The sequence below is a fragment of the Staurois parvus genome, unplaced genomic scaffold (assembly GCF_062004578.1).
Source record: "Staurois parvus isolate SC_StPar_1 unplaced genomic scaffold, SC_StPar_1.0 ptg000096l, whole genome shotgun sequence".
In the NCBI taxonomy this organism is placed as follows: Eukaryota; Metazoa; Chordata; class Amphibia; order Anura; family Ranidae; genus Staurois; species Staurois parvus.
Genome location: NW_028317892.1, coordinates 1,759,373 through 1,783,916, shown reverse-complemented (window position 1 = coordinate 1,783,916; position 24,544 = coordinate 1,759,373). Strand labels below are relative to the sequence as shown.

Sequence of the window (24,544 nt, the reverse complement as noted above, 5' to 3'; positions counted from 1 at the left end):
GCGTAAAGCTGGGCGGGGACGAAAAGAGGCAGGACCGAGGAAAGTGATTGATAAGAAAACGGACCAATGGCGCAGAGAGAAGGCGGAGTCATGAATCCCATGCGGCTGCTGTTTTGGGGGATGGGGGAAGGGTGTTGGAAACAGGGTGAAAGGTGATAGGAGTGGGCGGGGTTGAGCACTGTGTGTACAAGTGGAAATATGTGTGAGGAGAGCACGTGGCTCATGTACAATCCGAAGGGCAATTGGGATTGATGAGCTGTCACTGTATACAGTGCAGAACACAGCCTTCAATGGGATGGCAGTTGTTACTTTACTGTGCTAGTGGAGCTGACTTTTCACCTATTTCAATAAAACTCACATCAAGGTCAGATCATCTAAGACTGTGTTTTAGTTAAGTGTTCTTGCATGGCACTTACTGTCATCTCACATATATATTCTTATTATTATAGCCAAATTTACCACCCTAACTCCTCCCACAGTTTTTACACTACCTAGACCGTAATATACCGAAACGTGCGGATTGTTCCCGATTGGGGTGCCATTACTTTGTGGAACATTTCGCCGATTGGTTCACGAAATATTGGCATTTTTGTGGTGAAATTGGACCCATAGGAATGAATGGTGGAATGTTCAAAACTAGAGTGGGAGCTGACAAAAGCTAGAGTGTGAGCTGAAAAATCAGGACATGTTTTCTAAACTGCCATCACTCCCTCATTTTCAAGCCCAACTACACAAATCTTATATCAAACGTTCAGCTATCCCTGCTGCCACTAAAAATGTCCACGGCTAAGCCATAGTCCTGATAGTTTTCACAATATGACCATTTGTTTGCAACTCACGCCGCCCATTGACATTCATTGAAACTCCACTCTAGCCACCTCAAATTTGAAGGGCAATTTCTAAACTGCGACTGTGCCTTCATTTTTAATATTTCAGAGACATACTATACATCAAAATGTAGGTCTGGGTCTTGTGATTCCCACAATATAAAGCTCTTCACTGTAGGATTTATAGTTTTTAAAACTACGACCATTTGAAGATGCCAGTGAAGTGAGCAATTTGGAGCAGTTGGTTTTTAACCGCTCTTCTCTGCCCTATTTGAAATCTAATTTTGAATTTGTGACAGTTTGGCCGGCTTCTGGTTAAAGGTTTGGAAATAAGTTTTCTACAGTAGAGAGTATTTGAGGTGATAATGCTGCTAATGTTTTTATAAATGTATGTTTTAATGTAACTGTGAAGCACTTTGGGCAACAACATTGCAATTAAATGTGCTATATAAATAATTAAAGTTGAAATGCATTTCTCACTCTATCAAGCTTGCCATGTGCACTTTTTAAATTTGATCAATCCATTGGTTAGTGTAATGTTTACTATCTTTACTCACTTCAAACACTCCACACAGTTACTCTGCCCACTCCATAAAGTTACTCTGCCCAGTCCAACCTTTTCACAGTTACTCCAGCCACTCCAACCACACAACAGTTACTCAAGCCACTCCACCCAGTTACTCCGCCCACTCCAGTTGTAGACTACTGGTGGAGGCAAGAACACTTCACACAATTTTCCCAGAAATTGAAGCTTTTCTAGTTTTCTTTTTTGTGTCTACTTTTCCCTGAAGGTGCTGGTGACTGGAGATGAGCTTGGGCATCCTTTGAACTTATCTCTACCCGATCCTCCACTTTATGCTTTAAAGTGGTTGCAAACCTCAGACATGAAATATGAACAAAGAATATCCCTCTATAGTGTGTACTTGTCTCAATAAAGGACACTAAGTGTCATCTCTGTCTGCTGCTTCATTCCTCTGCTATCAGCATAAGTCATTTCTGAAAAGTTTTCCTGACACCAAGAGAAAAATGGTGACAGAGGAGGGACCTCCAACAGATTGAGAAATATAAATAGGGCTACCCTGTTCAACTTGCCAGCCAGCTAACCAACAACATTGGTCAGCAGCCCCAGTCTAAAAATGGCTTTTATCAACAAGGAACATGGATAGGTATCACTTATCAAAAAGGGGGATAAGAAAGCCAGTTCAACTTGCCAGCCAGTTACCCAACAACCAAATTAACCTGTCTAAGAACATGCGTTTAAAAACAGGGGTTTAGTTAGCACACATTTGCAAATACATACGCAAGCCACAGAGCCACATCACGGCTCAGGGGTGTGCTCCCTCAGGTCCACCTGCCCTTGGTCTATCCATTAAATGCATGTGCCTCTACTATGAGGACTTTCAAAATTTGTAGAGTTAGGACCACAGAATGTAGGGGTGCTGTGATGTTGTTGGTTAGCTGGCTGGCAAGTTGAACAGGGTAGCCCTATTTATATTTCTCATGCAATGCCCCCATCCATGTTCACTACTAAAAAAGCCAGTTATAGACCTGGGGCGGTGACCAGTCTTTTGACCTCCAACAGATTGACATCCTCAGCTCTGTTCCTGAGTTGTGTGAAGGGGGGTTTGTTCCTTCCCTCCAATTAGCTCTTCAGTGTATGATTTCAGCTCTCCGCCCCCTTTTTGCTGAGCTCTCAGATAAGCTTTATAATTCAGCACTTTGAATGGCTGTAGAGAAGAAAAGACTGCCAATAAACAGGTACAACTTATGTAGGATTATTTGTTTCATCTCTGTGTATCACCTGAGGTCAGTCACTTCACTGGGTGTATATGAGGGTTTACAACCACTTTAAACCCTTGATACCGACCGCACGCAAATTAGCGGCCTCACAGAACTGGGATTTTTTATTCTCTGGGGCCGCTAATTTACGTGCCTGTCTTTCTACTGGGAGCATGCCCAACGGCGCTCTCCCAGCAAAAAGACAGGGGTGTTTGTCAGGGATTCCAAGTTTCGCCGCGGCGCACGAATCTGCACATGCGTAGGATCCCGACAATACATACAGGCAGGCGGGCACTAGGACCCAGGCGTGCCTGTCACCAATGGCAGCGCCGGGCAGGCACTAGGACCCAAGGCGCGCCTGTCGGGCGGGCTATTTAAACCAGCTCTTGCAATGCTCACATTGCCGTATGGTCTTGTTCCTGTTCCTATGAGAGGTTCCTGTTGTTGCTGAACCCTACTTGATCCTGACCATTGCTGACCTTCTCCTGCCCTGACCCCTGGCTCATTTGACCATTCTTCTGCCTATTCCTGATTGTCTGATCTCCTGCTGCTGAACCTGGCCTGTGACCTGACGACCCTCTGCCTGCTGCTCTGTACCGCTCTCCCTCCGTTACCTACCCGGCCTGTCTGACTCCGCTATTGTTCTAGTGTGTGCTTTGTCCATCCATCTTGCACGGATCGCTCTGCCTCTTCACATCAGGCTCTCATCCTGCTACATGCTACAGACCACTCTACCACAGCTGGGTGTACTCAGGGGCCGCGACCAGGTCTCAGTCTGCTCCAAGTCCATCCCCACCATCAGGGGCTCTGGTGAACAAGCAGATTGGGGCTTAGACTCCGCGCCCTGGGGAAAGCCGGTCTGTGGAGCGCTAGAGCCACCATAGGTAGGTACAGGACAGTGTCGTTCTAACGATTGGGATCCGAAACTCCCAATTCCAGGTCACCTGATTGCTGTGATAGCCTCTGATTGGCTATTACAGTGATCAGTTACTGTGAAGCCTGCCCCCCTTGTTTTCTGTCTCTGAATAGAGGACAGAGATACAATGTATTATTATATGCATTATATTATACATTGTATATCTCTCTGTCCTTTCAGAGAAAAAAAAAAAAAAGTGTGTGTAAAAATAAATAAAATAAACAAAAATACCTAGATCAAGGTTTGATCTAGGTCTGTGCCAGGGTTAGTGTTTGGGTCAAGGTCAGGGTGTTTTATTTTCATTTTTAAATTAGTGGCAGGATAAAAATAAAAAAAAAAAAAGCAAAAAGTGCACTATTGTTTCTGGGCTGTACTACAGGTACAAACAACTAACATACACAAATGTGGTATTGCTGCGATCGTTGAAGCAGGAGAAATTATTTTGGGTTGTTCTTTGGTGGTAGGTTATGGTAGTAGCAAGTAATATACAGCTAAATTTAAAAAAAAAATTTTTTTTTTTTTACTATTTTGGGCCAGTTTTCCTTTGGTAATAAAAAAAAAAATCAGGAGATATCAATTACTATTTACCATCAAATGAAAGCCCATTTTGTTTCTATTATTATTATATTTTTATTAATTTTATAAATACAACAATTTTCCAAACAATAGAAACACACAATTTCCATAGTAAATTTTACATAATCCCTTCCCCTCCCTCCATCCCCAACCGGTCACCTCCTACTATTTCCTCTTTCTTCCTGTTCCTCTATTTTACTCCTAACATCTTTCTACATCACTCCACTCTCCTTCCCTGCCTACTAAAAACTAAAGGAACTATCCTTCCTATCTTGTCTTTACCCTTCCTTTACACGATCAGTTCTAAATATTTCCTAGATGTTTTAAAGTCTGTTCATCTATCCCAAATATTCTTAAATTTTTAAATTGTATCCTCTCCAATATGATATAGTTCCTCCATCCTGTAAATAAACTCCACGCTATTCATCCAATCTTTTATTTTGGGGGTTTCCTGAACCTACCGGAATTTAGGGATTAGTCCTTTCACCGCGTTTATTAAGTATAACATTGTTGTGTTTTATATTGTTTCACCGTGAAATCAGAATTATGAAATAAACAGACCCGAGGATCCTTCAACATACTAATCCCCGTTATCTCCTGTATTTGTTGTATTATTTATTGCCAAAATTCCTGTATTCTGGGACAATCCCACCATGTATGTGCCATTGTTCCTTTCATCCCACACCCCCTCCAACATAAAGGCGAGCTCTCTGGTTGTTGATTGTGTGCCACACTAGGTGTAATATACCATCTAACTAAACATTTATAATTAATTTCTACTGTACTCATATCCACCACACCGTGTGTTAAATTAAATATTTTCTTTTTTTCTTGTTCATTTAATTTTGTTCCAAGCTCCTTTTCCCACTTTTCCAAAAATGGTAGAGAGACAGAACCAGGTATACCAGTAAGGATCTTATATATGCGAAAGCTAACATGTTTTCGCATTATATCCATACTAAAAAGTTGTTCAAATGGATACATGTCTTCCTGCTTTAGTGGCTGCGGGAGCGCTGTAACAAAACGTCTTAATTGATAATAATGCCACTCATCCAATATAAAATATACTTTTATTATTTTTTAAATCTAAAAAAGTGCATAATTCCCCTTTATCAGTGATATCTTTTAAACACGCATTTCTATCTTTTATCCATTTACCTGCAATATTTTCTTTCCCCAGAGGGAAGAATTCTGTTCGTCCCAGTGGTATTAACAGTGAGTTATACTTCCACGCCCTTTGTTTATGAATTCTATCCCATATCCTGAAAACATTCCGTGTTAAAGTGCTTGTATTTTCAGAAAAAAATTGAAACTGTTGTGGAAGCCAGATAATCTTATCTAATTGTGACTCATTCAGTGTGCTTTCCATCATTACCCAACTTTTCCCCCATGAGTTATATATCCAATCTGCTATTCGTGAAATCAACACCGCACAATAATATCTCCTAAAATCCAACACATTTAAACCCCCATTAATTCTATCTTTACACAATACCTAGTAGTTAACTCTTGTTTTTTTATTTACCCATAAGTATCATCTTTTTTATAGTCTCAAAGAATGACTCTGGTAGATATATTGGAAGCATATGAAATGTATACAGGGTCTTTGGGACTATTACCATCTGTAACAAATTTATACAGCTAATCCAAGAGAGTGATCCAAAGGATATTTCCTCAGTTCATCCTTCAGATCATTTATTAATGGCAGGGCTTAAAATTTCAAGTCCTGAGCTACTAGCCAGGCCTTAAGAGTTACCGCCACCAGTTGCCCCACCCAACCCCTAATTCCGCCCCTAAACACGCCCTTGTAAATTATTTCATGAAACTGTTAATTGTTACCCACATTACATCAGGGTCCCCAGAGTCCCCCCACATTACATCAGGGCCTCCAATATCCCCCTAAGCACTCCATCATACTTAGACCATGCACCGCAATAGCAAAGGCGTCAGTAGGGTGGACGCCTTTGCTATTGAGGATCCACTAGCCACCAGGGAACTGCCTTACCAGACCTGGATGAGTATATCTGCATTACCCTTACATTATATGACTATGTACTTATGATACCACTAGCCACCAGGGTTTCATTTATTGGACCTGGATCTGTATGCAGTGCATGTTGTATTAACCACTAACCACCAGGGAGCCTAACCATTTGGGCCTGGATGTATAGTTTGTCGATGTAAGTTCTGGTCGTTCTGCTTACATCTTGTGTTTTTAATAAACGTACTTCACTATAAGCGCTTTCTTGCCTCCCGGCTCGTTTTTTTAATGAGCTTATGTAAGGTGACGTTTTGGATTGGAAAGCCAGAGGGAGCTTGGTTAGCGGTGTACCTGTGTCCTGGATGTTCGGATATGACCAGAGGGTGCCCAGGCTATTGACCAGACCATGATGCCCGGTTGCTGTTGAATTGCATACAATGCTCATATTGTGTGTACTTGTGGTAAGCGCACAACCTCACTATCTTCCTATATCTCACCGAATGTGATCTGGAGCAGCATTGGATCATCTCTGTTTTGCTTCTGACTGATATATATGAGTTATTATATGAACTTCTATGTGATTATTTCATATTGCAACAGTCCCTGTGCTTGTCATCTGTTCTCTAGCGCTACATACCCCATTTATAAGTTTTATTCCAAGGTTTTGAGGTTTACCCTGTATGTTAGCTGCTCACCTGATCTGTTTGCGCTCACTTACCCACCTTTATATCTGCTCAGTAAGATGGCCCTGGGGACACACTCGCCCCCACCATAATTTCCACTCAACAATGCGAGCAGGCGAGTGGAAATTTCAAACCCTGATTGATGGAATGTAATTTATCTGATATATGTTTTTTAAAGAGGGGGTTAACTTTACACCTAAGTAACTCAATTCCTTTTCCCTCCATACAAAGGGAAAAGCTTTATGTAATATCTGTCTTCAGAACATTGATATTTAATATCTCTGACTTCAAGGGGTTAATTTTCAAATTTGATAATTCTCTATAATATTTTAAAACTTTAGTAAGGTTGGGTAAGGTTACTCTGGGGTTTGCGATATAAAATAACATGTCATCTGCATATGCCGCTACCTTATGTTCCACGTCTCCTATTGAAATTCCCTTTAAGTCTATATTCCTTCATATAGTCGCTAACAGCGGTTCCAGTGATATAACAAAAAATAGGGGAGAGAGTGGAAAACCCTACATAGTTCCGTTATACATTTTGAAGGACTGTGACAATGAGCCATTAACCTTGCCCGCTGCTGATAGAAAACTATATAACGTTTTTATCCATTGTACCATTTTAGGTCCAATTCCTAATACTTCCAATGTATCAATCATAAATCCCCAATCTACCCTATCAAAGGCTTTTTTGACATCAATTGACAGAAGTAACGCCAAGAATTTCTCTTTTCTACTTTTTTGCAGAAGAAGCAACGATCTTAATCCATTATCCCTTCCCTCCCTCCCTGGGATAAAACGCACCTGATCTAAATGTATCCACTCCAACATCAACTCTTTAAATGAAAGCCCAATTTGTCCTGAAAAAAACAAGGTATAATCCACCTGGCTGAATAAAGTAGTTATGATGATATGTACAGTTTTGCTAATACATGTCAAAGTTGCAAAATTGTGCTTAGGCATTAGAATTTGCTTTACCCTAAGGGCCCATTCACACCAGAACGCAGTGCAGGAAAGTCACGTTTCTGTGCATGATTCCCGCACTGCATGGTAACACTCTGCCCTTGTTAGATATTTGTGGCTGCTGTTAATACCTATTGGCACTTTAAACCCACCTAACAAGTGCAGAGCGTTTGTGGCCACCAAACCGCATCGTACTGCAGTACCATTGGCGCAGTGCAACTTTTAAAAGTCGTGACTTTTTTTGTGTGTTCATGTGTGTTTGGCAGCCTATTAAAATGAATGGTCTGTCAAAAATGGATCACACGCACAGCTCAGTGTCCAAGTTCCAGTAACACTGAGATAAACTCCTGCACATGACATCATCTCAACCAAATGAAAATGGCTGAAGATTGGTACCAAGAAGCTGATCCAGCCAAAGATGATAGTGGCTGGGGGAGCTCCATTGGATAGAAGGTGAGTATAGTTCCACTTTAAGAATTAGAAACCACAGAGAATAAAACATTGTAAAGAAAATTTTTAATTGTCATCACTGTGGCTAAATGGTTAGCACTTCCGCCTGGCAGAACTAGGGTCATTGGTTCGACATCCCAACCATGGCACCACCTGCCTGGAGTTTGCATGTTCTCCCTGTGCCTGCGTGGGTTTTCTTCGGATACCCCAATTTCCTCCTACACTCCAAAGAAATGCTGGTAGGTTAATTGGGTCAGCAAGCCCAGATTGCAGGTTGCCAACCTGCTATCCCAGAGCATGGAGCCAGTGCTGACATCAGAGGAAGCAAGTGACCGCAGAGGAGGCAGAACCTGCAGAAGCCGATGTTTCCTCTGCCAGCTCCTGTCCCAAGTGGAGTGATACCAAGTGCACTTTTGCCTGGGACCTTTCTAGCGTCCTAGCAATGCCAGCAGAATCTGGAAGAGAAAAAGCTCAGCTTATCAAACATCACATGGGCATAGGGTTATCAGGCTGCTTTCACATTGATCTGCAGGTGCAGTAAAGTGCACTTGCAGTTATCCTGTGGACTAGCTGCACTGAGTCATATACTTCTATTATATTCTGCATCAAAACTTCTGCATTCAGGTTGTGGTGCTTTCAGAAAGTGCACCATACTTGCAAGATATAATAGAAGTCTATGGCAAAATGCAGCTAACCCACCTGAAAGCCGCAGGTGCACTGTGCTGTACACACAGTGCAGGCAAACTGTGTAAAGGCAGCCTTATAGGGGGCTCAAGCCAGTAAGGGCTGGTTTACATTTGCGGTTTTGGGGGGAGGGGGTAAAACCCCATAGTTGAGCCAAGTTTTTCCCACACATCCCCAACCATCAGTGTAGCGTCAGGGGTCGTAGTGGCGACCCTGCCCCATGCTCCAACATTTTGTTTTACACTTGGACAGGATGGGGGCAAGGGGTCGGCTTGTACAGGAACCTATCCTCTCCAATTTTCCAACTGCAACCGCTGAAATCTGGCTCCTCCTCCTCTACCTCCTGCTTGCGTTCAGCAGCTACAGGACGAAAATGTTCATTATGCTTTTCAATGGCTGTCTCTGTTGACAGTAAGTAAGGCTCTGTATAGTTGTGAAAACAAGACAGGGGTTCTATTTCTTCCCCACTCTATAAAACAACTTATAAAAGTTTTTTGACTTGACACTTACAAATTTTATATTGCTGCATTCAGTTTTTATTTTCTTTGCAAAGGAAAGACACCGAGACATGTGGGGTTGATTTACTAAAACTGAAGAGTGCAAAATCTGGTGCAGCTGTGCATGGCAGCCAATCAGCCTCTATCGTCAGCTTGTTCACTTAAGCTTTGACAATAAATCCTGGAAGCGGATTGGTTTCTATGCAGAGCTGCACCAGATTGTGCACTCTCTAGCCATAGTAAATAACCCTCATGGAGTTTTAGACCACTGTAAAAAATCTGGGAGAAAGAAGCTAAAACTGAAACATAGAAAACAGCAGACAAGGAAGCCTGGAGATTTCACTATGGCTTAAATGTTCATTTATTTTTTTGTTAATACAAGTACAACTTTTCATAGCCATATGCCAGCATCCATTACACAGAGGCAATAACTTGTTGTATACAATACACTAGAGTACCTGAAAGCTCTTGATTCATGTTTTTTGGCACTAGCAGCTAATTATATCAGTGGGTACATACGTCTAATAGCAATAAGCTGATACTGTGATACATTCAACTTCCAAAAAAAACAAAAAACAAATAAGAATATACACTAAACATTACATTAAAAATAATGAATAAATGCAGACCTATATAGACCATGGTATAATGCTTAACTAAATTAGAGGCACATTTGTCAGGCTCTCTCTGAAGATGTATTTCTTTTCTGCCTTTTTGGTAAACGTTTCAGGATAATTTTTATGCAGTAATGTTGCTAACGCAAATGCAATCATTAAGGCTCGGTTCACACTGCTGTGACTTGGAATCTGATTTGTTAGACCCCAAGTCGCATGACAAGTAAATTCCCATGTTAGTCAATGAGAGCTGTCTTAATTAGCACTTGTGAAGTCTTTACGACTTTAGAAAAGGCCCATAGAGTTCAATGGAAGTCACCTCCAATTCAGATGCTCATCTATATAGAAGTGATTTGGATCTAATATTACCGGAAAATTACCCAGGCAAAGTCGCATGGCACGAACGTTGTGCATAAAATCACATCAAAGTTGTACTCAGGTTGCATCAAGTCGCACTGCGTGTGACTTTCAGGTCGCAGTAAGTAATGTGAACTGAGCCTTATTCTGTAAGGCACTGCTTATATTTAATTGCATTAATAATGTACAAATTAAAAGGGCTGTTCATCTACTAGGTTCATCTGACAATATGTTACTATTTTCTGCTCACCATGAGTTTTTTAAATTTGGTATACAATGTAACTTTTTTGTGGTTACATTTATATTTACTGAAAAAAAAAGGGTCAGATAAGAAGTAGAAAAGGAGAGGTACTCAGGACAGACACAAAGTCAAGCATATCATTATCTCTACACCAGGGGCGGACTGACAACTCATGGGGCCCCCGGGCAATAGGGGATCACGGGGCCCCTGTGTCCTTGCCCAAACTCAAAAAAGCCTATGAAAAAGGTACCAGGGGCATCTCATGGGGCCCTCGGGCAGTGCCCGAGTTTCCAAATGGTCAGTCAGCCCCTGCTCTACACACTATGGGGTTGATTTACTAAAACTGGAGAGCGCAAAATCTGGTGCAGCTGTTCATGGTAGCCAATCAACTTCTAACTTCAGCTTGTTAGAAAAAAAAAAAAAAAAAAAAAACGGTTTCTATGCAGAGTTGCACCAAAAGTATGCACTCACCAATTTTAGCCAGTCAACCCCTATGTGTTCATTTACTGAAGCACTTAGCAAGTGAATGCTCATTGATCTTGGTAAATACAGCAAGGCTATGTTCAATTTGAATGCTGAATCGCGTGCACTAGAGAAAAAAAAAAGGTTGAAAAAAAAAAAACAGGATTTTTCTTGCACGTTATTGGATGAATGAAGTGACCAGTTTAATTTTATTTACCAAGCTCGATGAACATTCATTTTACTAAAGTATGCCATAGACGAGTTGAAATCCGAAAGTTCTGTCGAGCAAAATATGAAAATAGCTCATACGATTGTGCCATCAATCGTTTTGTTTTTCTAATAAAAAATGTGAACTATGAATTATTCAAAATTTTCACATCATCTATGGCCTGCTTAACAGTTGCTCCCCAGCAAACACAGTAAGCATTAACATGATTTGCATGATGTACAATTTCTGGGCTTGGATAGGCTTGCCTAACGAAGAGCACATTACCATAAAAAATGCGTTCTTAAATGCACTGTACCTTAGTGGTAAGGTGTGAACCAAGCCCAAATATAAGATTTAAACCAGATGAAACCTTAAAGACACATTCACTTTGCCTATTCAGTATATGCACACATTTTACCCCCTTAGGCATGTACTGTATACTTCCCTAGCAACACTCCTGTCTCCCTACATCTGGAGCCCTTGCAAATAGAGCTGGGCTTGCTTGTGTGAGTATGTGATCTCACTAATATAGCCATGTTCAAGCCTGAGAGATAAATCACTAGAGTTAAACCCTGCCATGTGTAGGGAGTGCCATGACTTCAAACACCAGTCAGCGTTGGAGCTGGGACAGGCAGGGATGCTGCATCAGGGAGGTGGTAAGGGAGGACAGTTGCTGGGTAAATATACATGCCCGGAGGGCTGGGGGCTATGTGAACAGGCACTGTCCCTTTAAGAAACCATCTTTTCTGTTATCAAAATAATAATGGGTAATGGAGGGAACAGCTGATATGTTGTCTAGATTATATAAAAAAAGTCTAAGCTTTTTTTTTGCATGCAAGTTCAGAATACACAGTTTAAAACTTGGAAAACTAATCCTTCTTCTTTTAAATTACTAAAAACATTTAGCCCTTGATATGTCTGTAATATTTTTAGATAAGTGCCTTAATGACAATTTGACATTAAAACAAGACTTTTTCCCCTGAAACAGGGTGAATCTTCTTTGTCATCCTAATCCCCCTTGCTAAAAGTAGTTGAAACTGCAGCATTTATTTACAAAAGCACAAACTTTGAAAGGCTTTCCACTTACCAGGCATTTAGTTTGGGCAGTGACAGTGTACTCAGTGCCTTCACACAGCTTCCTGGGAAGCCTATGTCATCAAAGGCTGCAGGCAGACCTCAGGAACTAAATAACAAAATCTTGTCACCCATCTCAGAGTTTACACCGATCAGTCATAACATTATGACCACTAACAGATAAAGTGAATAGCATTGATTATCTTGTTATAATGGCATCTGAAGGTCGATGGGATATATTAGACAGCAAGTGAACATATTGTCTCTGAAGTTGATATGTTGAAAGCAAAAAAACAAACTGGGCATCACAGTTTATTGCATATGGGTCTGCGTAGCTGCAGATAGGTCAGGGTGCCCAATACTGATCTGCGTCCACAGCCAAAATTGCCTACAGTGGGCATGTGAGCATCAGAATTGGACCATAGAGAAATGGAAGAAGGTGGCCTGGTCCGATGAATTACGTTTTCTTTTACATCATGTGGATGGCCAGGTGCTTGTGCATCACTTACCTGGGGAACAGATAGCTCCAGCATGCACTGTAGAGGCATGGCGATGCTTTGAGCAATGTTCTTCTGTGAAAGCTTGGGACCTGCTATTTACGTGGATGTTAAATTACATGTACAGCCTACCTAAACATTACCGCTGACCGAGTGCACCCTTTAATAGAAACGGTATTCCCTGATGGCAGTGGCCTCTTTCAGCAAGATAATGTACCTGGTCAACCCGCAAAAATGGTTCATGAATGATTTTCAGAACACCAAAATGAGTCTGAGGTGTTGACTTGGCCTCTAAATTCTGTAGCTCTCATTCCAATCGAGCACATGTGGGATATACTAGAAAACCATGAGTGATTCAAGAGGGCCCCAACCCACGACTTGAAATGAAAGGATCGACTACTGACGGCTTGGTGCCAGATACCACAGCATACCTTCAGAAGTCCAGTGGTGTCCATGCCTCGGCAGGTAAGGACTGTTTTGGCAGCAAAAAGGGGACATGCACAGTATTAGGTGGGTGGTCATAATGCTATGGCTGATCAGTGTAGTTTGTATATGCATAGAGATACATAGAGAATCCAGGTTCAGAGGCTATCCAGAAACACAAAGCTTTTGTAAATAATTACATACAGATGCCTGGAGATCACCTGCATTTGGTCTTGACTTACTTTAGTTGCCTTTGGTTGGTTCTCAAAGCACAATTTATAGATGATCAATAACTAAAGCTGGGAACACAAGCATCAAAATTTGGCTGGCTACTGCTTTGAATTTCAATCTGTGTGTAGGCCTTTGTTAGACAGAAGCTGATAGTTAGTCTGTCTTCTGTTGAACAGCCCTACTGGAAAACCAGCATTCGTTCAGCCGATATCAGAATACAGTAACACATCGGGGGAGATTCCTGCTTCCACATTGCTTGTGTGGATACAGGAATCTGAGGTTTGTTTGTTTTTTTTTCCATTCAGGCCACTCGTTAAGTGGTGATGGATAAAGGGTTCACATCCCTATTAGGTTTCATTATGAAAGGGACAGGGAATTCAATAATATCCTACAGACTTCGAGTTTTGACAGCAAGAATTTAAAATAGTATGCCATCTCATAAACCAGTCTGCCATGCACTTACAAAAAGAAATGCCTTTTACCCTAGCCTGAATGCTTTCTTGCATGATTGAACGAAACCTATCGAGGAACTTAAGGTTGCACAAACAAATTAACTATCCCTAGCTTTACTTCTGGGGACAAATACCACTTGCTCTTACTTATTAACATAAAGATTTGGATCAGCAGGCGAGTTACAAACACTTTAGCACGCAACTTTATATTAAACACAGACTAAGGAAACTAGTCTGTAATTGTGAAGTAGAACATTGCATTGCTTAGAGTGTGCTATGCTATAAACATCTTGAAGTCAGGATTTGTTTTTATACTGCAGTCATAGACTTTGAGGAACTCTCAGCTTTTCATCAGAGTTTTTAGACACTAGCAACATAATGCCTGTTCACTACCATATTACATTTCTCAGCTGAAAAAAAGGATTTTCATCCTGAAAGGTAACCCCGTTTATTGCGCACCTCTATTTTATAACATCAAACAGCTTTCATCTTTTACAGTTTACCTGTACATTTCTACTGACGCAATCCTAAGTACCAGTCTCTATTTTCAAGTAGGAATGTAATCAACCCTAAAAACAAAAAACCTATTCATATACAAAAGTTCTTACAAACACTCCCAATATCTGTGTAGTCCATTTTTGGTTAAAGATCACAGCAGCAGAATCCATTTTATTTGAAATATCAAATTGTAGCTTTTCTGTTGTAATACCATAACATGAACAAGGGTAATTAAGAAAATGAGTCACAAACAAATGGAGCATTTATATTTTCGTGAAATCCCATTCAAATCTCTAGTTTAAGCAAAAACATAGTGACTGCCATATTAAAAAGTAATTTTTATGGGGACGTATACTACAATTACTTAAAGGATAAGTTCACAACTCTGGCAGTTGGAGGCAGGCGCATAGGAGCATATTACACCCCAAATATGGGTGTAACATGTTACATGATCCCATGCACCCTCCTCCAACCAGCAGAGTTGTGAACTTATCCTGTAAGTAATTGTAGTATATGTCCCCATAAAAATAATTACTTTTAATATGCCAGAGCTCTCCTCTCTGTGACAGAAGGCAGGATATACTCTCCTTGCACCCGCTGCCACTTTTTGAAAACAATGCGGTGTTCCACCCACACAGCTGCGTCATTCATTCACAGAGTTCTGTGAATGAAAAAACTACAAGTACCAACTTTCACCGCAGCAGACTTAGGCTGGCCATACATTATACAATTATCTGCAGATTTTCTGCCTAATTTCCTTTAGATTTACCTTCAACTATGTAGTGCAAGGGCCTGCCTAATTGGATACAACTGAAAGTGTTGTTTAGGTTTGTCCTCCTATTATATGGTTTTTGGTAAATCTAAACCAAAAATCTGCAGATAATTGTATAATGTATGGCCAGCCTAACTTGCAGTTTGTAACAGAAAGCTGGTATAGGGATATGGGCACAAAGCTAGAGGAAGATTGTACAGGAGCCTAACACTGCACAAAAAAAAAAATTATAAATGAACATTTTTTTTTACCTTCAAATTTGTGTGCATTTTTTTGAAAAACCTTTATATTCTATAGAGAAGAGAGACAGCAGCACCACTCAGTGTAGAAGGTTAAAATCAAGCAGATTTAATGGTAAAAATGCACATACATAGGCAGGTAACAAGTAGGCATGTCAGGTTATGGAGGTCTGGTGGAGAATCAGGTCCTTTACCACATTCTGGGTGTTACCCCGCCGCTCCGGGGGTGCCCAGGGCTCTGGGGGGTTGCAAAGGGGCGCTGAGAGTGTACAGGGACGGCGTGACCGCATGGAACGGGTTTCCAAGATGACGTGCGTTCGGAGCATGCGTGCTCCTTTGTCAGGCCAATCCATCTTAGTGTGGGCTAACATGGGAAAATGAGGTGGGCCGGGCTGTCCAGTCAATTAAGCCTCAAGGCAAGCGGAGATGCTGTGATTAACACTAACAGAGCCGGATTCAGAGAATTACAGGGCTAAATGACATGCTTTAGAGGACGAAAATATATACACATAACAGGATATGCCAGTAATACTCACAACTGAAACTGGTGGCTAGGGGGCAGTTGAGGAAAGATAAAGGAGACCTTGGAGAATTAAAAAAAAACAAGTATGATGAGACTATAGAGATAGGCAATAATGATGATGGGCAATAATAAAAAACTGGGAGGTGGAAAAACAAATGAAGAATATATAAAAACATTATATATATATATTAAAAGAAAAAAAAAAGTATATGAAAACACAGGTAAAAATGGAAATAAATATAAGACTTTAAAAATAAAAAATGGTTATAAAAATTCAAAATAAAAATAAAGATAAAAATGATTATGAAAATAGAAAGAGAATGGCAAGAGGTGATGGGATGGATACGGAGAATGCCTTGGTGTGGCAAACGTGTAGAAACAGAAAAAGAAAGAGTGGAGTATGGGGGATGTGTGGGGATTGGGGAAATCAGTATCGGCCTGTGGGTATAGGCTGATATATAGGATGAATGGAAAGACAAACAGGTGGGGGAAGGGAAGTCGGGAATGGATTATAGTATAGTGCAGGGGTAAGCAACTGTGGCCCTCCAGCTGTTGGTGAACTACAAGTCCCATCATGCCTCTGCCTTTGGGAGTCATGCTTGTAACTGTCAGTTTTGCAATGCCTCATGGGACTTGTAGTTCTACAACAGCTGGAGGGCCACAGTTGCAAACCCCTGGTATAGTGGATAGTTCCAATTCCTCATTGAGACCACCAGGTGTCAGTGTATTGAGGGTATATATCCAGAAGGTCTCTCTTTGGCAGAGGTTTTTCAAGCTCTCTGCTTGGGAGAGGCCTCTGGGGATGGTTTCTATAACCCATACTCTCATGTGGTCTGAGGATTGGGAGTGAAATTCCAAAAAATGTCTGGGGATGCCAAGTTTATTTTTGCCATCGTCTACTGAGCGTCTGTACTCACCGAATCTTTGGCAAAGTGTGCGGATGGTGCAACCAACGTACAGAAGTTCACAAGGACAGGATATACAGTAGATAAGGAATTCGGAGGAACAATTGTAAAAGTGGTAGGTTTTACCTTGGGTAGAGAATTGTTTCTATCCATGTAGGACGTATTTGCAGGTTAGGCATTTGGGTTTTTTGCATTGGTACATGCCTTTGATGGATAGGAAGGTGGGTATAGGGTTGGTGGTGTTTTTTTTGGTGGTTTTAAGTTTGCTGGGGGCTAGTTTGCTTTTAATGTTCTTAGCCCGCCTGTAGGAGAATTTTGGAGTCTGCAGGATGGAAGTTTTGAGGTGTGGGTCCTCAATAAAGATACTCCAAAGTTTCCATTTTGCGGTGGTGGGTGTGGAACTGTGTGATGAAGCGTAGAGGTCTGGAGTTGGGGTGGTTTGCATTGGGTGGAGTGTGTTTGGCTGGAGGGGTGGATAAATAGAGAGAAAATGCTTTTTGGACCAGTGGTTCAGGGTAGCCTTTTTCCAGAAATTTGAGTTTGAGCTGGTCACCCTGAGCAGTATAGTCCTCCTCACGTGTGCAATTGTGTTTGAGCCTGCAGAACTGGCTTTTTGGGATATTACTTATCCATCTGGGGTGATGGCAACTCCGAAAGTGTAAAAATTAGTTGCCGGCCATAGGTTTGGTGTACTTTTTGGCATAGATGGAAGTATTGGTGTGGCAGAGTTCTAGGTCTAAGAATGCTAGGGTGTTGGGGTGTTCGCTTTATCTTGTGTGCCGTCCCAGATGATGATGACAATGTCATCTATATAACGACCGAAATAGATGAGGCGTTTGGTGTAGGGGTTGTGATTCCAAATGGATTGGTGCTCCCAAAGGCCCATGGTGAGGCTTGCGTAACTGGGAGCAAAATTGGCTCCCATGGCTGTGCCTTGTATCTGAAGATAGTAGTAGCCATCAAACTGGTAGTTGTGAGATAAGCAGAAGTGTGTGGCATCCAGGATGAAATGGGCCTGTTTGTGGTTCAGTGTGGGGTCCGCTGACAGGAAATGTTGGGCTGGGAGTCCCACTTGGTGGGGGATGGAAGTATATAAGGATGTGACATCTAGGGAGAGCCAGAGATAGGAGGGTTCCCATGAATAATGTTGAAGGTTGTCTAAGAGATGAATACTGTCACGGATATGGGCTGGAAGGTTTTGGGCCAATGGTTAGAGGAATTGGTCAATGTATATGGAAAAGTGGCTGGTTATGCTATCCATGGAAGCCACTATGGGGTGACCAGGCAGATTAGTGAGGCTTTGTGTATCTTAGGAAGATGGTAGAAGTATGGCGTGGAATGGTAGTCTTTATTAAAGAAGGCAAATTGGTTGATGATGCTTTCTGCTACGGCGGTTCTTGGAAACCCAGTCCCTACGGTGAAGCCATCCCTGTGAGCCTCCCTGCGCCCCTCTGCAACTCCCTGAGCCCTTGACACCTCCAGAGCAGCGGGGTAACACCCAGAGTGCAGTAAAGGACCTGATGCTCCACCGGACCTCCATAACTTGACATGCCTACTTGGTACCTGCCTATGTGAGTGCATTTTTACCATAAAATCTGCTTGATTTTAACCACTCAGAGTGGTGCTGCCGTCTCTCTTCTCTACCTGCATCCAGGAGCATCTACAAGTTCTTACAGCTGGCTGCCTCCTCTGACAAGTCCACACAACTACAAGCCCCCCATTAAAGATGGACTTGGTCATGATCTCCACATGAATCTTTTACTAATCCCTATCACTGATGATCCACCCCCTAGCCCACACAGGGTAGATGTTTTGAGCGCTCCCTTCCCCCACTCACTTTTAAATTCTATAGGGTTCTTTTGTAAGTGGTTTGAGCAATTTTTGCGTTTATGTCGCAGAATACATTCCACATAGCTGAATATTTACTATTTGACCCTTATGCAGTTCTCAGCATTTCATGTGCCAACACCCTAAGTGGTTTTACATTTTCAAATTTAGCAAACTGCATGGACAAGAGAACTTTTGCTTTCTGTTGGAATTTAAAAGATTTTTTTTAATCATACTTACCTAGGTGGATGCAGCATCGATCCAAAGCTACATCTGTCCCCCAATAACTCTAAGGCTGAGAACTGAGCGATCAGACACAGGTGATCGCTCTGTTCTCCCCGCCGCTCTGAGAAGAGAGCGGTGACTGTCAGGCTGAGCCAGGTGCCAGTCCAGGCTGCCGGGTGGATCCCGATAATATGGTTGTGATCTTTCCTCAATCTGGACTGGCTTTGTGACGTCAGCCCACAGCGGGCTAAAGATGAAAACAGATCACAAGAGATAAGAATGAACTGCACTCCTGTAATCCACAGAAGTACAGCCAAACTTTTAACTATGCTGCAGAACTTTAACTGGTTTGGTTTACTGACAGTAAAAATAATAATATAGAATTTACAGAAAGAAAAAAAAACTACTATACTGGTGAATTTCAGATTTACATAACCTAATGAAACATATTTGTTAAATGTTTAAAATGGTATTATGCAACTGAATTAAAATAATCATTCTCTATTCTTAGAAATACCACATGGCTGTATTTGATGTGTCTTTTAATTTCAAGTACTAACTTCCCACTTTAAAAGGCAAATGTTTATAGCAGGTTTAATACTGCCTATGTTAACTGGTCTGTAACAGGTAAATTCAGATAAGGCAAAATATGTTTTTAAAGTTTGGTAAATAGAGTTCATACTTGAAAGCAGGGAGGATAACATTTAAAGTTTGGTAAATAGAGTTCATACTGAAAGCAGGGGGGATAACATCAAGAGTATCAGAAGATGTAGCACATAGGAAAACAGCAAAAACACACATAAATAAAAGCTATTAAGCAGAGGTCAAATGTAGTTTGTTTATACGAGGACTTGAAAGTTTGCCATAACTGCCCTTATAAGCTGCCAGCGCTTGTTTATCATGAGCACAGAATGTACTGAGGTTAGTGCACTAAGTTGCCTTTCTGGCCAGTCCACAGTTCTCGGAGTTCTACTTTACAGCCAAGATCTCGTAGTGCTGCCTTAGCTACATCATCACAGTCCTTGTGAGTGCTGCGAGCCTGTAAAATTAAGGACTCCGCTCCCATTTCCAAGATGGGTTGTGAAAAATCTCGGGTACGTGAAACCAAGTTCCGAATAACCATACAGGCGTGTTTCTGAGAGAGAGAGAAAAGAAAGCATGAGCAAACGTAAGAAAAAATTGTTTGTATGTAGGTTAGTGAGCGCACTCTGAAAAGCGGCTATTGCACTAAAAAGGAGCCACAAACCTTTCTGTATGAATCATTAAATAGGGAGTGCAGTGCTACAAAAAGTTATAAACAGGCTGAACCTATCTTAAGCACATAAATAAATAGATAGCAATGAATGTCCAATAAGCAATATCATGTAAGGTGAATAGTCCAAAAATTATGGGTGACTTCAATCAATGCCGGTATGATCCCAGTATCCTGATGTGGAGATATAGATAGATTGCCTACTCACCAGAAGCGCAATCTCAATGCGCATGTCAAGATCACATGTAGCCTGGGGTCCTGGGTGGATACTGCCTGGTAATGCAATCCTCTGGTGGTCACTCAGTGGCGTGTGATAAGGATACCGGTCTGGTCATAACATACTTACTCTTCAAGTCTGCACAGATGCCTGGAATGCTGGGGCTGAGGTGTGGAGGCTCAGTGCCAGGTATAAAAAGTAAAGGTGCTCATAGTGTAGTATTATTGATTAAAAGGTTTATTAAATCAAATGAAGCAGAATATACACACGACAATGACTGTGGGTAGTGGTAGGAGGCTGCTTGTAGATAATGATAAAAGCACCTAAAAAGCACTCACCAGTGGAATCAGATGGTGGCTGCCGGACCTCCTGATCCGGCGGCGTGACGTCAAGGCGTGCAAGGAGGATTCAATAAACCTTTTAATCAATAATACTACACTATGAGCACCTTTACTTTTTATACCTGGCACTGACCCTCCACACCTCAGCCCCAGCATTCCAGGCATCTGTGCAGACTTGAAGAGTAAGTACGTTATGACAAGATCGGTATCCTTATCACACGCCACTGAGTGACCACTAGAGGACTGCATTACCAGGCAGTATCCACCCAGGACCCCAGGCTCCATGTGATCTTGACATGCGCATTGAGATTGTGCTTCTGGTGAGTAGGTGAGTGGTGAAGATAGTGGTGAAGATAGTGGTGAAGATAGTGGTGAAGATAGTGGTGAAGATAGTGGTGAAGATAGTGGTGAAGATAGTGGTGAAGATAGTGGTGAAGATAGTGGTGAAGATAGTGGTGAAGATAGGTTCAGCCTGTTTATAACTTTTTGTAGCGCTGCACTCCCTATTTTATTGTAAGAAAAAATTAAAAGATACCGAGTGCAGGTATCCAGCAACAGCAGGAGTGACCAGTTTAGTGCACCTGTACTTAGGCAACTGAAACCAGCGTGTATGATAAAAGTAAGATTTATTAATAATGAAACAAAATCCATCCAACACCAGCACACAAAATACACAACAAAAGTGAAGGTACACATGAACCATAAACCATGTGACAGAATACCTAACTAGCAACATAACTACAATACAATATACACTGTGTGCACAATTATTAGGCAAGTTGTATTTTTGAGGAATAAGTTCATTGTTGAACTACTACAGTGCTCTCGGTCAAACAAAAATATTAATAAACCTCAAACCTGAATATTTAAGAAAGTAAAAGTGAGGTTTTGGCTTTCTTAGGAGAATATCTATGTGTGCAGAATTATTGGGCAACTATTAGTGTGCAAAATTATTATACAACTAAATGAAAATTTTCCCATGTCACTTGTTTATTTTCATCTGTTAAAGTGAGAATAATAACAAACAAACAACTTAAAATTTACAAGTAAATATTTCTGACATTAAAAAAAAATAAAATAAAAAAATCAGTGACCAATAGCGCCACTCTTCTTTCTAATAACAGTCATAAGCCTTCCATTCATGGAGTCTGTCGGTTGCTCGATCTGTTGATGATCAACATTTTGTGCAGCAGCAACCACAGCCTCTCAGACACTGTTCAGAGAGGTGTATTGTTTTCCTTCACAGTAAATCTCCCGTTTACCCCAACAACCGGCAACTGTATTTACTTTGTGATCTGCTGTGTCATTGGACACAGCTGATCACGTGGTAAAAGGCCGCTCTGATTGGCCTTTTACCTAGTCATGCGATCAGCTGTGTCCATAGGACACAGCGATCACTGACAGCTGGGTGCATGCTGCTGGGTGTGCGGGGGCGCATTCTGGGAGGCCATCATTCGGCTATAGTGCAGTTTTAAAGTGGTATTAAAAAGTAATCAAAACATGGCAATTTCAAAAATGTTGGATTCTCCTCCACTTTAAGTCCCGGGGTGTCAGGACCTGGATCACCTGCCAGTGACACTGTGGTTCCCAGAGCGGAAGGGTGTAGTTCCGGTAGCCACCAGCAGGTTTCTTTCAGTAGCCAGCTGATCTCAGTAATCAGTGTCCACCTGATGCTGGCTGCTGGGAAGGTTTATAACCCTTTCCCTAACTTCCTTCACTGGCTCGGTGTTTTGCCTGTGTGCTGTCTGTCTGAGTATTGATGTGCTGCTCCTGTCTGTGATCCTCATTTCTTCTGTGATTCTTTTCCAGTACCTGTATTCTGTGCTCTGCTACATTATATCTGCCACCCATAATCCTGATCCCAGTTCTGGCCTCCTTCCCTATCCATCTCCTTGCAGTCCTGTTTTACTCTATTAGTGTTCTCCATTTTGTATACACTGTGTGCACAATTATTAGGCAAGTGAGTATTTTGACCATATCATAGTTTTTTGCATATTGACCAACTCTAAGCTGTATAAACTTGAATGCTTATTGGATTTAAGCATATTAGGTGATTTTGTATTTGTGTAATGAGGGACACACCCTATATCAAGGTGTGCATAATTATTAGGCAGCTTCTTTTCCTCAGGCAAAATGGGCAAAAAAAAAAAAAAGATTTAACTGACTCTGAAAAGTCACATAATTTGAGAAGTCAAGACTGCATCAAGAAATATCTGAAGACAGACATTTCAAAGATTTTATGGACTGATGAGATGAAAGTGACTCTTGACGTACCAGATGGATGGGTCCACATGGTTGGATCAGTAACGTGCACAGAACTCCACATCGATTCAGATGCCAGCAAGGTGGAGGTGGGGTACTGACATGGGCTGGTATTATTAAAGATGAGCTAGTTGGACCTTTCCAGGTTGAACATGGACTCAAGATCAACTCCCAAACCTGCTGCTAGTTTTTAGAAGACACTTTCTTCAAGCAGTGGTGCAGGAAAAAGTCTTACAGGAAAAAGATATTTACACAGGACAATGCTCCATCGCATGCATCGAAGTACTGCATGGCTAGCCTGTAAAGGCCTTAAAGATGAAAGAACAATGACATGGTCCTCTTCCTCACTTGACCTAGACCGTATTGAGAACATGTGGGCCCTTCTGTCACACCGTTAGGAAAGTACTGCTAATAACTGGCAAATGTCACAGAGCAGATCAGCACTGATAATCAGTGCCCTGATCATCAATGCTGTCCATCACTGCCACAAGTCAGTGCCACCAGTCAGTGCCCAGCAGTGCTGCACATCAGTGCCTCCTCATCAATGCCCACCAGTGCTGCCTCATCAGTGTAGCCTATCAGTGCCCATCAGTGCTGCCTATCCATTCCACCTCATCAGTGCCTATTAGTGCCTATCAGTGCTGCCTATCAGTGCAGCCTCACCAACGCACATCAGCGAAGGAGACCCGTTTACAAAATTTAATAATAGAAACAAAGAAAACCTTTTTTTTAATTTTTTTGCTCTTTTTTTGTTTATAGTGCAAAAAAATAAAAACCCCAGTGGTGATTAAATACCACCAACAGAAAGCTCTATTTGTGTGAAAAAAAAAGATAAAAATTTAATATGGGTACAATGTTGCATGACCGGCAATTGTCATTCAAAGTGCAACAGCACTGAAGCTGAAAATTAGTCTGGGCAAGCGAAAAACACAATAGTAGGTTTCCAGCCTAAACTGTAATTGTATTTAACCACTTGCCCTCCAGAGGATTTACCCGCCCTTCCTGACCAGGACATTTTTTGCGATATGGTGCTGCATTACTTTAACTGACGATTGTGTGGTCATGCAATGCTATACATAAAATTATGTCCTTTTTTGCCCCACAAATCGCCACTGGGGTTTTATTTTTTGCACTATTAAAAAAAAAAAAAGAATGACAATTATGAAAAAAAAAACAAAACAATATTTTTGATTTTTTGCTATGAAACATATCCAGTAAAAAAAAAACAAAACAAAAAAAAAACAAAAAACACATTTCTTCATAAATTTAGGCCAAAATGTATTCCGCTACATGTCTCTGCTAAAAAATAAAAATCCTGATACATGTAAATTAATTGGTTTACATGAAAGTTATAGCGTCTACAAATGGTGGTATATATACTGGATTTTTTTTTTATAATGGCACCTATCAGCGACTTATAGCGGGAATGCGGCGGGCATTCTGACACTGGAGGGGAACTGACTAACTGCAACTGACATCCCAATGACACTAATACAGTGATCTGTGCTAATAAAAACACTGACACTGTACTAATGACACTGGGCAGGAAGGGGTTCACATCGGGGGCG

At 41.4% G+C, this 24,544-nt stretch overlaps 1 protein-coding gene across 3 annotated transcripts in view; it reads right to left on the bottom strand.

The window, feature by feature from the left end:
* Positions 1–9,693: 9,693 nt before the first annotated feature.
* Positions 9,694–24,544, bottom strand: part of ARMC6 (armadillo repeat containing 6) — a 29,768-nt gene continuing 14,917 nt past the window's right edge. For all 3 annotated transcript variants that reach the window (XM_089670803.1, XM_089670801.1, XM_089670802.1), the window contains exon 8: positions 9,694–20,039. In XM_089670803.1, coding sequence (XP_089526929.1) covers positions 19,827–20,039 — 213 coding nt within the window. In that variant the 3' untranslated portion in view covers positions 9,694–19,826. The remainder of the gene's footprint in view (positions 20,040–24,544) is intronic.